The 13,319-nt window shown below is 53.5% G+C and overlaps 1 protein-coding gene across 1 annotated transcript in view; it reads right to left on the minus strand.

Annotated features, from left to right (window-relative positions):
* Positions 1–13,319, minus strand: part of SHROOM2 (shroom family member 2) — a 94,291-nt gene that overhangs the window by 3,969 nt on the left and 77,003 nt on the right. Inside the window, exons 8-10 of the mRNA XM_060182692.1 lie at positions 7,189–7,268; positions 6,297–6,938; positions 1,734–2,264 (exon numbers count right to left, since the gene is read on the minus strand). Of these exons, the coding sequence (XP_060038675.1) occupies positions 1,734–2,264; positions 6,297–6,938; positions 7,189–7,268 (1,253 nt within the window). The remainder of the gene's footprint in view (positions 1–1,733; positions 2,265–6,296; positions 6,939–7,188; positions 7,269–13,319) is intronic.

The following is a 13,319-nucleotide window of genomic DNA, read 5'->3' on the forward strand; positions in this document are numbered from 1 at the left end:
GGCCACATCTATGTATGTATGTATGTATCTATCTATCTATCACAGGCAGGATGGCCACAAGGTAAACACCAAGCTCCCTGTAAGTAGGAACAAGGAGCAGTTTAAAAAGCGGGCAGAGGCCAAGGCTCAGCAGACACAGTGCCAGACCTTCACACTTACTCACTTAGGCTTAGCGCCCAGGACCTTGTGCAAATGTTTTCAAACAAAGGGGGGGGGGGGGCGCAAATCAAAAAGCAGGAGTGGCTAAGCTCCCCGGGGAAAGGAAGCAGAGGAGATCACTCAATTCTGGTGGTGCCCAGTGAGCTTGCACCTGTCACCAGTGGAACCTCTGAAGACTGCCATCTCTGCCCCAGAGCACACCATGCTCAGGGTGCCCTGCTCTGGCCCTCCACAGCAGCATGGAAGAAGTGACCATGCGTCTTTTAAAAGACAGAGAGAAGAGAGAGAAAGGGAGAGAGGAGGGGAAGACAGAGAGAGGGGGAGAGACAGATAGACACCTGCAGACCTGCTTTACCACCTGTGAAGCGACTCCCCTGCAGGTGGGGAGACGGGGGCTTGAACTGGGATCCTTAAGCAGGTCCTTGCGCCACTGTCCAACCCCACTAAAGAATCTTATTTTGTGGATGCACCTTGTTGAACATACAAGCTACAATGCTTAAGGACCTGGGTTCCCATCTGCCTGGGGGAAGCTTCACGAGCGGTAGAGCAGGGCTGCAGGTGTCTCTCTGTCTCTTACTCTCTCCTCTCAATTTCTCATTGTCTTCATCCAATAAAAAAATAAATAAAAATATTTAAAGATAATGATGACGTGGTCTGGGAGGTGGCACAGTGGATAAAGCACTGGACTCTCAACACGAAGTCCCAAGTTCAATCCTAGGCAGCACATGGACCAGAGTGATGTCTGGTTCTTTCTCTCTCCTATCTTTCTCATTAATAAATATAATATATATATTTTTAAATATTTATTTATTCCCTTTTTTTGCCCTTGTTGTTTTATTGTTGTAGTTATTATTGTTGTCGTCGTTGTTGGCTAGGACAGAGAGAAATGGAGAGAGGAGGGGAAGACAGAGGGGGAGAGAAAAAAGACATCTGCAGACCTGCTTCACTGCCTGTGAAGCGACTCCCCTGCAGGTGGGCAGCCGGGGGCTCGAACTGGGATCCTTATGCCTGTCCTTGCGCTTTGCGCCACCTGCGCTTAACCCGCAGCGCTACCGCCCAACTCCCATATATAAAATCTTTACCCCCACCCCCACCCCACAAAGCCCCCTCCCTGGCTGCTGGGCCAAGCTCAGTCTAACTCTCATTTATTTATTTGTTTGTTTGTTTATTTATTTATTTGCCTCCATGGTTAGTGCTGCGGTTCAGTGCCAGCACTACGAATCTACCGCTCCTGAAAGACATTTCTCGTTTTTGTTGGCTAGGACAGAGAGAAATTGACAGAGGAGGGGAGATCGAGAGGGATAGAAAGACAGACGCCTGCAGAGCTGCTTCACTGCTTGCCTGTGAAGCGACCCCCCGCCACAGGTGGAGAGCCGGGGGCTTGAACCCAGACCCTTCTTCATACTATGTGCATTTAACCCAGTGTGCCACCTCCCGGCCCCTCCGGCTCACTCTCTGCAGTCCCACACGCAACGCCCAGAAGCCCAAGCATGCATGCCCCACAGACCTCCTAGCCGCGCCCATGGGGCACAGAGCCAGCCCCCATAAGCGGGGTGCAGGCCTCACACACTCACTTGCTGTCAGCGCCATGGGGAGACGGGACCTTGGGGAGCAGCTTCCTGCGCTGCTGGGCCTCCTTCAGCAGATGCTCATCCTTGGGGAAGATGCCCTCCATCAGGTCCATGGTGGTCCTCAGCTTGGCTCCGGGGTCCAGGATGTCGGCCAGGGACCGGTCCTTGCCCACGATCTCCCGCGCCAGCTCCTCCGACTTGAGGTCCTCGGCGGTGCTGGCCTTGGCGTAGCCCAGCCCGGTGGGGCCCGAGGCGGGGGGCTGGGGCTCGGGGGGCCGGGCAGGTGCGTCCTGCCGGCTGTATAGACAGAAACGCGAGTAGGACTGCTCCGAGGTGCTCAGCGTCTTGATGTGGTCCCGCCCGGGGCCCAGGGGCAGCTTGGGCGGCTCCGGCTCCTCGTGGCCCGGGCCAGGCAGGGTGGCGGGCGAGCGGGCCAGGCCACGGTGGCCCTCCTTCCCGGGTCCGCTCTCCGAATGCACGATCTTGACGGGCACCATCTTTACCGTCGTGTTGTTGTCCATCACCCGCTCGATCCTGGGGACACGGGGGTGTACAGTGGGCCAGGGCCCCCTCACGCACACTTAGGCTGCGGGAGCCCCAGGCCTTCTCCTCTCCCCTCACACTCACAGCAGTGGGGTGCCTACTGGGGGGGGCGCTCTGCTCTGTGGTGGGTGCCCACTCTCACAGCACCTCAGTCACACCTCTTCCTTCTCTCCTTCCTTCCTTCCTTCCTTCCTTCCTTCCTTCCTTCCTTCCCCTCTCTCTCTCTCTTTCTTCCTTTCCATTTACCAGAGCCCTGCTCAGCTCAGGCTTATGGTGGTGCAGGGGATTGAACCTGGGACTTTGAAGCCTCAGGTGTGAGAGTCTGTTTGCATAACCATTATGCTGTCTACCCCTGTGCCCTCCCTACCACACACACACACACACACACACACACACACACACACACACACACACACACACACACTCCTTTATCATAGAGAGAGCAGAGCACACCCCAGCTTGACAGCCTCATTCTTTCTGCAGTGTTGGAGGAAGAGCCCAGGGTCTTTTTATTCTTTTAAAAAATATTTTATTATTTATTTATTTATTCCCTTTTGTTGCCCTTGTTTTATTGTTGTAGTTATTGTTGTTATTGATGTCGTTGTTGTTGGATAGGACAGAGAGAAATGGAGAGAGGAGGGGAAGACAGAGAGGGGGAGAGAAAGACAGACACCTGCAGACCTGCTTCACTGCCTGTGAAGTGACTCCCCTGCAGGTGGGGAGCCGGGGGCTGGAACCGGGATCCTTCCGCCAGACCTTGCGCTTTGCACCACCTGTGCCTAACCCACTGTGCTACCGTCCGACTCCCAAGCCCAGGGTCTTAAAGCTACTGCTAGACCAGGCACCTCTGAGCCCATGAAGGGTCTTGCAATCTCCCCGGCCTATTGCATTTTCTGAAAATGAAGCTTCCTTCCTCAACAGAAGGAGCTGAGCCGTGGGGAAGATGGCTCAGCAAGTACAGCACATGTTTATCAGGTATGGGGGCCTGGGTTGGAGCCCCCAACCACACGGGCACCCCAGTCGGAGGGGGAGCCTCAGAAGCTGTGCAGCGGTACTGTGCCATCTAGATCTCTTTCTCTCTGGGGAACGAAAAAGAAAAGTCTGCCTGGATCAGTGGAAATAATAGCATGTGCACAAGACCCTGGGAGTAAAAAGAAAGCAGAGGAGATGGAATATGGATTTAAAAAAAAATTCAAAACCAGGACAAAGGGCTGGGCTGGGGAGGGGGCCCGGGAATGGACAAGGCACATGAGAGTCTAAGTCCACTCTCAAGCAATGAATAATGAATAAATGAATAAATAAATTTAAAAAAACAAAACAAAACAAATGGCTCGGGCTGGGGAAACAGCATAATGGTTATGAAAAAGACTTTCAGGCCTGAGGCTCCAAGTTCCCAGGTTCAATTCCCAGCACCACCATAAGCCAAAGCTGAGTGAAGCAAGGCTGCAGGTGCCTATATTTCTCTCTCTCTCCCCCTCTTGCCTCCAGGGTTATCACTGGGGCTCGGTGCCTGCACTACAAATCCACTGTTACTGTGGCCTCCCCGCTCCCGATGTTTTTGGATAGGACAAAGAGAAATTGAGAGAGGATGGGAAGATACAGAAAAACACCTGCAGACCTGCTTCACCACTTGTGAAAGCGGCTCCCCTGCACGTGGAGAGCTGGGGGCTTGAACTGGGATCCTTTCACAGGTCCTGTGCTTTATAGTATGTGTGCTTGACCCGGTGCATCACAGCCCGGTCTAATAAAAAGTAGAAGGAAAAAAAAAAAGTCCAGTAGCAGTGGATTCATAGTGTTAGTACCAAGTCCCAGCAATAACCCTGGAGGCAAAAAAAAAAAAAAAAAGCAGGGCTCTGGTGTTTCTTTGTGTCTTGATTTTATATCTTTCATTTAAATAAAATATTTTATTTATTTATCTATTCCCTTTTGTTGCCCTTGTTGTTTTTATTGTTGTTGTAGTTATTACTGTTGTTGTTACTGATGTCGTCGTTGTTGGATAAGACAGGGAGAAATGGTGAGACGAGGGGAAGACAGAGAGGGGGAGAGAAAGACAGACACCTGCAGACCTGCTTCACTGCCTGTGAAGCGACTCCCCTGCAGGTGGGGAGCCGGGGGCTCGAACCGGGATCCTTACGCGGGTCCTTGCGCTTTGCACCACCTTCGCTTAACCCGCTGCGCTACCACCCAACTCCCAAAATAAATTATTTTTTTTCCAAAAAATGGCTGCTGAGGTCAGTGGCACACAGGCCCAGTGACAGCCCTGGTCATAATGAAAAGAAAGGCCCAAGACAGTAGAGCAGTAACGCAGGAGACTGTGCAGTGGATAAAGTGGCGGGACACAAGGTCCCAAGTTCGATCCCTGGTACCACACACCCTCTCCCTCTCTCCTTGATCAATAAACAGACACACAAATCCGTTTATTAAAAAGACCTCAGAGCAGCCGGGCAGTGGCGCACCTAGTTAAGGGCACACAATATGGGAACTGGGCATAAGGATCCTGGTTCGAGCCCCCGGTTCCCCGCCTGCAGGGGAGTCGCTTCACAGGCGGTGAAGCAGGTCTGCAGATGTCTGTCTTTCTCTCCCCCTCTCTGTCTTTCCCTTCTCTCTCCATTCCTCTGTCCTATCCAACAACAACAATAAAACAACAAAAGGGAATAAATAGAAAAAATTTTTTAATTTTTAAAAAATATTTATTTTATTTATTTATTCCCTTTTGTTGCCCTTGTTGTTTTATTGTTGTAGTTATTATTGTTGTTGTCGTCGTTGTTGGATAGGACAGAGAGGAATGGAGAGAGGAGGGGAAGACAGAGAGGAGGAGAGAAAGACAGACACCTGCAGACCTGCTTCACCGCCTGTGAAGCGACTCCCTTGTAGGTGGGGTGCTGGGGCTCGAACCTGGATCCTTATGCCGGTCCTTGTGCTTTGCGCCACCTGCGCTTAACCCGCTGCGCTACCGCCCGACTCCTGATAAATTTTTTTTTTAAAAAAAGGGCCACATAGTACTATGCAAAGCCCAGTGCAAGGACCCTGATTCGAGTCCCCAGCTCCCCACCTACAGGGGGGACACTTCACGAGTGGTGAAGCAGGCCTGCAGGTGTCTGTCTTTGTCTTTCCTTCTCTATCTCCTCCTCCCCTCCCTATTCTCTCTTTCCTAGCAAACAAGAAGGGGGGAGGGAAGGGGAAAAATGGCCAGTGGCGAAGCAGGGCTGCAGGTGTCTGTCTCCCCCTCCTCTCAATTTCTGGCTGTCTCTACCCAATATATAAATAAATAAAAATTTTAAAAAAATATTTATTTATTCCCTTTTTGTTACCCTTGTTTTATTGTTGTAGTTACTGGTGTTGTCATTGTTGGATAAGACAGAGAGAAATGGAGAGAGGAGAGGAAGACAGAGAGGGGGAGAGAAAGACAGACAGACACCTGCAGACCTGCTTCACCGCCTGGGAAGCGACTCCCCTGCAGGTGGGGAGCCGGGGGCTCGAACCGAGATCCTTACGCCGGTCCTTGGCTTTGCGCCATGTGCACTTAACCCGCTGCGCTACCGCCCAACTCCCAGAATAATTTTTTAATATTTATTTCTTCCCTTTTGTTGCCCTGGCTGTTTTTTTGTGGTAGTTATTATTGTCGTTATTGATGTCGTTGTTGTTGGCTAGGACAGAGAGAAATGGAGGGAGGAAGGGAAGACAGAAAGATAGGGATGGAATGGTAGTGTGACACCAAGCCTGAGCAATAATAATATTAATAAATACAATGACCCCCGAGCAGCAAAGCCCCGTAGAACCGTCTGGAATGACGGCAGTGAGGCAGCTCTCTGTGGGACCACGGGCAAACTCAGACCCGCTTCCTAAGCCTGGCGCAGGTGCCCAGGTCAGGAACACACCCAGCCCGGAAGCTACAGGGTCTCCCCAGGACGCCCCAGGGCTGGAGCAGATGACAGTCGGGATGACAGCCCCCCTCCCCGGACCCCTCCAGCATAGAAGGAGCTGGTGCCCGCAGCAGCCACCAGCCCAGAGCCCCCCAAGTACCTTGTGGTGTTCTCATCCTGGATAGGCAGGGGAGGCTTGTCCGTCAGCTTCTGGGGGGCGAACTGGGGCGAAGGGGAGCGCGAGGCCTCCATGGCGGGCTGGCACGAGGTGGGCGGCGGGGCTACATGCTGTCTGTCCCGCTCGCCGGCCGGCCGCAGGCTGTCTGGGCGGGGGAGGCCGCTCGCCTGCTCCGCAGAGCCACAGGGACCGTGAGACAGGGGCAGGTGGTGCCCATTCACCTCTAGAGCCGAGGGCGGCGGCGTGCGGAGGGGTCTGCCCGGGGCATCCAGGTGAGGGGCTGCCGGCACAACGGCTTGGGCTGTGCCAGCTGTGCCCCTGAGCTGGCGGGGCTCACGCCGGGGTGGCGGGGGTCTCTGCGGGGCTGGCTTCTTGGCAAGGGGCGGTGCGCTTAAGGGCTGTGGCCCCTGCCCGGAAGAGTGGGGGTTCTCGGGGGCGCTCTGCCGGTGCCGTCCCGGGCAGGGTGGAGGCGGCGGGTCTGCAGGCCTGGGCTCCCCCGAAGATCTGTAATCTCGAGGCAGGGTTCCCGCTCTGCTGTGGCTCTCGGGGGCTTCCTGGGCGGAGGTCAGCGGCTCCGAGAGCGGGGACAGGTTCCGGAGGGCGCTCTGACAGGCCGTGCCGTCCCTGGAGGGAGGAGCGCGGCAGTTAGCAAGCACCCTGGCAACGTGACTCCCCAGCCCCAAGACCCGACCTCTCCTCAGCCCTCTCCTCACCGAGGGAACCGCCGGAGCAGCCAGACCTGGCTCTGCCCACAGAGGGTTGGGGACAGCATGTGCTGCCTGTCTCTCCCGTACCTGTCCCCACAGAGAGTCCTGCTGCAGGGTTTCAGGGCAGAGCCCTCTGGACAGAGCCAGGGTGCACACACAGGCCGCACGCTGAGGCAGAAAGCCGCCTCTGCGCGACATTCCAGGCAACGAGCAAATATTCCCGCTCGCTGACATCCAGAAACACCGGCTTCAAATTGCAACGGAGGCCTCAGGAGGCTGCTTGGGGAAGTCCCCGTATGCAATGGGCACAGTTTCCCAGAAATGGCGGCGGAGAAACCAGTTTCTCAGCAAGACCTTCAAAATCAGTGGTCTTCGCCGTTCTGTCACGTGCACGGGCGTGACACATGACTACAGAACACACGTGTGCAAGGGCCTACAGCTATCAACGGTCCCCTGGAGAAAGTGCTTCCCCACACCGGGAACTCCCTGCACGGCAGGCACCAAGACAAGACTTGAGTGGAGTATGTCCCTCTGTCTCTGTCTCCCTCTGCCTCCCCTTCTGCCTCTATCTGACATTTAAGAGGGGGAAGAAGCCCCCAAGAGGGGAGTAGCTGTGCTGGTGCGAATCCCCCGTGGAAACAGAAACAACAGAAGCTTCCCGTGCAAGTTCACTTTGTGCAGAAGAAAGCCACCTCTTTTGCCTCCAGGGTTATCGCTGGGGCTCAGTGCCAGCACCTCGAATCCACTGTTCCCAGCGGCCATTTCATTGCATAGGACAGAGAGAAACCGAGAGAGGAGGGGGAGACAGGGGCCGGGTGGCGGCACACCCCGATTAAGCGCACACATTACAAAGCACAAGGACCAGGTTCGAACCCCCGGCCCCCACCTGCAGGTGGAAAGCTTTGCAAGTGGCGAAGCAGGGCTGCAGGTGTCTGTCTCCCCCTCCTCTCAATTTCTGGCTGTCTCTACCCAAGAAATTAATTAATTAAAAATATTTATTGATTCCCTTTTTGTTACCCTTGTTTTATTGTTGTAGTTATTATTGTTGTTGTTATTGGTGTTGTCGTTGTTGGATAGGACAGAGAGAAATGGAGAGAGAGGAGGGGAAGAAAGAGAGGGGGAGAGAAAGACAGACACCTGCAGACCTGCTTCACCACCTGTGAAGCGACTCCCCTGTAGGTGGGGAGCCGGGGGCTGGAACCACGATTCTTAAGCCGGTCCTTGTGCTTTGCACCACTTGCGCTTAGCCCGCTGAGCTACCGCCCGACTTCCATAAATAAAAATTTTTAAAGGGTCAGGGAACACAGCTGGTGAAGCACGCAAACCAAGAGAAACACACACACACACACACACACACACACACACACACACACACACATTCCAGCACAGAGCAACTGACACACTCATGGACGGCTCCAAGAACAGCACAGTCTGCCAGCCACCTGTTTACAAAACAGCGGCATCTTAGCAATGCCAAGTAGGCACATTCAGGACACAGTCCATGTGCCAGAGCCCTGCCCAGCAAACCCACTCAGCCCATGCACCCGGTGGTACCCACTGGTACCCACATTCCCATTCCCACCAGACCAGTGGAGCCTCTTGAGATAGTCAATTCACTATGACCACCACCACCACCAGGGGCCTTTATGAGTGGCTCCCGGAGCTTCCCACTGCCTGGAGTTACTGTCACCGGTAAGATCTTCTGGTTGGGGGTCATGTGGTAGTGCAGCGGGTTAAGCACACGTGGCGCGAAGCACACAGACCGGCGGTAAGGATCCCGGTTCGAGCCCCCGGCTCCCCGCCTGCGGTCACTTCACAAGCAGTGAAGCAGGTCTGCAGGTATCTGTCTTTCTCTCCCCCTCTCTCAATTTCTCTCTGTCCTATCCAACAACAATAATAAGGGCAATAAAATAAAATAAAATGGCCTCCAGGAGCAGTGGATTCGTGGTGCAGGCACCAAGCCCTAACAATAACCCTAGCGGCAAAAAAAAAAAACAAAAAAAGATTTTCCACATCAGACACAGAAAGGATCCAGAGTGGGGGTGTGGGGTTCAGCTGGGGTCATATTCCAACCTGTTCTTCCCACAGGCCCCAGAGACTGCTCTGCGATGGCTCAGGGTCTGTCAACCACGTCACACACGTGGGTGCATGGTCTCCACGTACGTGTGTAAGACCCCTCTCCCCTTCCTCCAGGGTAAGGAGGGCGGTGACGGCAGCGGAGGAGAAAAGAGACTTGTCAAGGTGAAAGCCTGCACACAGACTCTGCTGAGTCTCACTGCAGCTTCTCCACACACTTCCCCCTGGCCCCTTTAGAGCACCCCGGCTCCACTCTCCCAAGGCTGGGAGGACAGCCACGGAGGACAGGGAGCTGGGCTGGGAACAGCTGAGGAGAAGCACAGGCAGCAGGAAGTGGCCTGCTTTGCGAGGAGACTCTTGACTAAGAGTGTCCTCACGTCACTGGCCACAGGTGGCATTTCCCTGCTGGTGGGGAGCTGCGTCTCTCCACAGCGTCCCCCTTCTCAATGGGCAGGGACTCAGTGCCGAGGGTCACCACTGGGGCACAGGAGCACCTGACCAAATCTCTCCCTGCCTTAGTCCACCATGCAGGAGCTAAGAGGCCCAGGGCACGGCGCTCCCCACCTGCTCCCCCAGGGTAAGGCTTCATTTTCCCCAGACTGCTGTGAAAACAGATGCAGCCCACAGCTCCAATTATGTCGACTTGCCCATTCATTGCAATCTGAAGTCACTTAATTTTCCCCATAAACGGATGACCGCAATGAAATATTAACCGGCTACTGAGAAGCCTGCCGCTCTCTTGAGATGTGTTTATGGTCTCTAATGTCTTCTCTTGCTGTGTTTACACCCTGAGCCAGCAGATGTTCAGAGCTTAGCCCAGATAATGGCCATGGGGCTGGGGATATGGTCAGAGGCCGCACGGGAGCATGGACAAACAGGGAAACGCTAAGACCCAAGAGGCAGGTCCTGTTCCCCAGAGGAGAAAGGGGTGACACGGGCTGCGGTGGGGGACTGTGAGGCTACCCCACCCATGTCCATGGAGGGAAATCAGAAGACCTCCCCATGTGCGGACATCAGACCCTCAAGCCTGAGTGATCAGCCTTGGACCGGTGCTCGAGACTCAACCTGAAGCTTATCTGCTTTCCTTTTTTTTTTTTTAAACGTGGTACTGGTGTGTGTGTGGGGGGAGGTGCAAGCTGGGGCAGCCTCCTTGGAAGACTGCATGGAGAAGTCTTATCAATAATATGGAGCTATCTTGGGGGTCGGGCGGTGGCGCAGTGGGTTAAGCGCATGTGGCGCAAAGCGCAGGGACCGGCGTAAGGATCCCGGTTCGAGCCCCCGGCTCCCCACCTGCAGGGGAGTCGCTTCACAGGCAGTGAAGCAGGTCTGCAGGTGTCTGTCTTTCTCTCCCCCTCTCTGTCTTCCCCTCCTCTCTCCATTTCTCTCTGTCCTATCCAACAACGAATTGCGTCAACAAGGGCAATAATAATAGCCACAACGAAGCTACAACAAGGGCAACAAAAGGGGGAAAAAATGGCCTCCAGGAGCGGTGGATTCATGGTGCAGGCAACCCTGGAGGAGGAAAAAAAAAATATGGAGCTATCTTACAATCCAGGAAGCCCACTCTTGGACGAGCAGACATGAATCTGAAGAAACATATACACCCTTGTATTCATAGCTGCACTACACACAATCACCAAACAGCGGAAGCAGCCTAAACGCCCAGCCACAGATGACTGGCTAAAGAAGTTATGGGATATACAGCCCATGGAATACTACTCTGCCATCAAAAGATGAGGCTGTGTCCTATGGGACAAAAATGGATGGAACTGGAGGTGATGCCGCTTAGTGAAATAAGTAAAGAAAGATGTGGAATCCTATGTGGAAATGAGAGAATGGAGGGACAGGAACTTGCTAAAAACAAAAACCTAGCCAACCCAACAAACAAGCATGCATCCAATTTGGGAAATTAGAATGCATGGACAGAGTGCCGGGCAGAGAGGCACCCAGTTAAGCACATATACAGAAGGGCCTGGGTTCAAGCCCCTGCTCTCTGCCTGCAGGGGGAACACATCATAGCCAGCACAGCAGGTCTGCAGGTGTCTTTCTCTTTCTTTCTCTATCTTCCCCCTCTCAATTATCTTTCTTTCTTTTTTTTTTTAATAGTGAATGTGCAATAATTTTTTAAATATTTTTTAAAATATTTATTTATTCCCTTTTGTTGCCCTTGTTGTTTTATTGATGCCGTTGTTGCTGGATAGGACAGAGAGAAATGGAGAGAGGAGGGGAAGACAGAGAGCGGGAGAGAAAGACAGACACCTGCAGACCTGCTTCACCGCTTGTGAAGCGACTCCCCTGCAGGTGGGGAGCTGGGGGCTCGAACCAGGATCTTTGCGCCGGTCCTTGGCTTTGCGCCATGTGCACTTAACCCACTGTGCTACCGCCCAACTCCCGGAATAATTTTTTTATATTTATTTCTTCCCTTTTGTTGCCCTTGCTGTTTTATTGTGGTAGTTATTATTGTCGTTTTTGATGTCATTGTTGTTGGATAGGACAGAGAGAAATGGAGGGAGGAAGGGAAGACAGAAAGATAGACACTTGCAGACCTGCTTCACCACTTGTGAAGCGACTCCCCTGCAGGTGGGGAGCCGGGGGCTCCAACTGGTATCCTTATGCCGGTCCTTGTGCTTTGCACCACGTGTGCTTAACCCGCTGTGCAACTGTCTGACTCCCCCACCCAATTTCTATCGAACAAAAATTGAAGGGGGGGGGAGAAAAAAATGGCCGTCGGGAGCAGTGGATTTGTTGTGCAGGGACTGAGTCCCAGCAATAATCCTGGCGGCAATAAAAGGTGGGGGGGGGTAGGCAAGGGGGAGGTGTAGGGGGCAACCTGTGAAGAAACAGGTCAAAATACAGTGGGTCAGGAAGTCGGGCTGTAGCGCAGCGGGTTAAGCGCACGTGGCGCAAAGCACAAGGACCGGCATAAGGATCCCGGTTCAAACCCCGGCTCCCCACCTGCAGGGGAGTCGCTTCACAGGCGGTGAAGCAGGTCTGCAGGTGTCTATCTTTCTCTCCTCCTCTCTGTCTTCCCCTCCTCTCTCCATTTCTCTCTGTCCTATCCAACAATGACAACAACAATAATAACTACAACAATAAAACAACAAGGGCAACAAAAGGGAATAAATAAATAAAAATAAATATAAAAAAAATACAGTGGGTCATCTGCTGGTAGCCAGCCTAAGAGGCTGTCACTGCACATCACACCAGCATGTCCTGGGAAGCCAGGACTCTGTATGGCCAGAGCACAGCCCCTCTGCAAACAGTCTGGGGCATCAGGCAGGCATCTCCTCTCACGTGGATGTGGGCTAGGCCAATTTTTAAAAGAGAGAGAGAGAGAGAGAGAGAGAATGCCCCTCCCCTTTGGTCAGGTCGTGCTTGTCTCTGGTCCCCTTCACATTAGAGGGGAGGGGTTAGCAGAAAGCTACCTCTGGTCTTTGAAAGGTGAGAAATGACAGCACACTGGGGCCAGATGTGAAGTGACACACCCACGCTTCCCGGTGGCAAACAGTGACTCACCAATCTGCGACAGGCAGAGGCTTTGCTGGAACACAAAAGCACTTGTCCTGTGGAAGCCTCGGATGTGTGTGTGTGTGTGTGTGTGTGTGTGTGTATCTGGGCCCAGCCTTGGATGTGTGTGTGTATCTGGGCCCAGCCTTGGATGTGTGTGTGTGTGTGTGTGTATCTGGGCCCAGCCTTGGAAGCCTCGGGTGTGTGTGTGTGTGTGTGTGTGTGTGTGTGTGTGTATGTATCTGGGCCCAGCCTTGGAAGCCTCGGGTGTGTGTGTGTGTGTGTGTGTGTATGTGTGTGTATCTGGGCCCAGCCTTGGATGTGTGTGTGTGTGTGCCTCTGTGTGTGTGTGTGTGTGTGTGTATCTGGGCCCAGCCTTGGATGTGTGTGTGTGTGTGTATGTATCTGGGCCCAGCCTTGGAAGCCTCGGGTGTGTGTGTGTGTGTGTGTGTGTATGTGTGTGTATCTGGGCCCAGCCTTGGATGTGTGTGTGTGTGTGTGTGTGTGTATCTGGGCCCAGCCTTGGATGTGTGTGTGTCTGTGTGTGTGTATCTGGGCCCAGCCTTGGATGTGTGTGTGTCTCTGTGTGTGTGTGTATCTGGGCCCAGCCTTGGATGTGTGTGTGTGTTTGTGTGTGTGTGTGTGTGTATGTATCTGGGCCCAGCCTTGGAAGCCTCAGGTGTGTGTGTGTGTGTGTGTGTGTGTGTGTGTTAGA

Source organism: Erinaceus europaeus, chromosome X (genome assembly GCF_950295315.1).
Source record: "Erinaceus europaeus chromosome X, mEriEur2.1, whole genome shotgun sequence".
In the NCBI taxonomy this organism is placed as follows: domain Eukaryota; kingdom Metazoa; phylum Chordata; class Mammalia; order Eulipotyphla; family Erinaceidae; genus Erinaceus; species Erinaceus europaeus.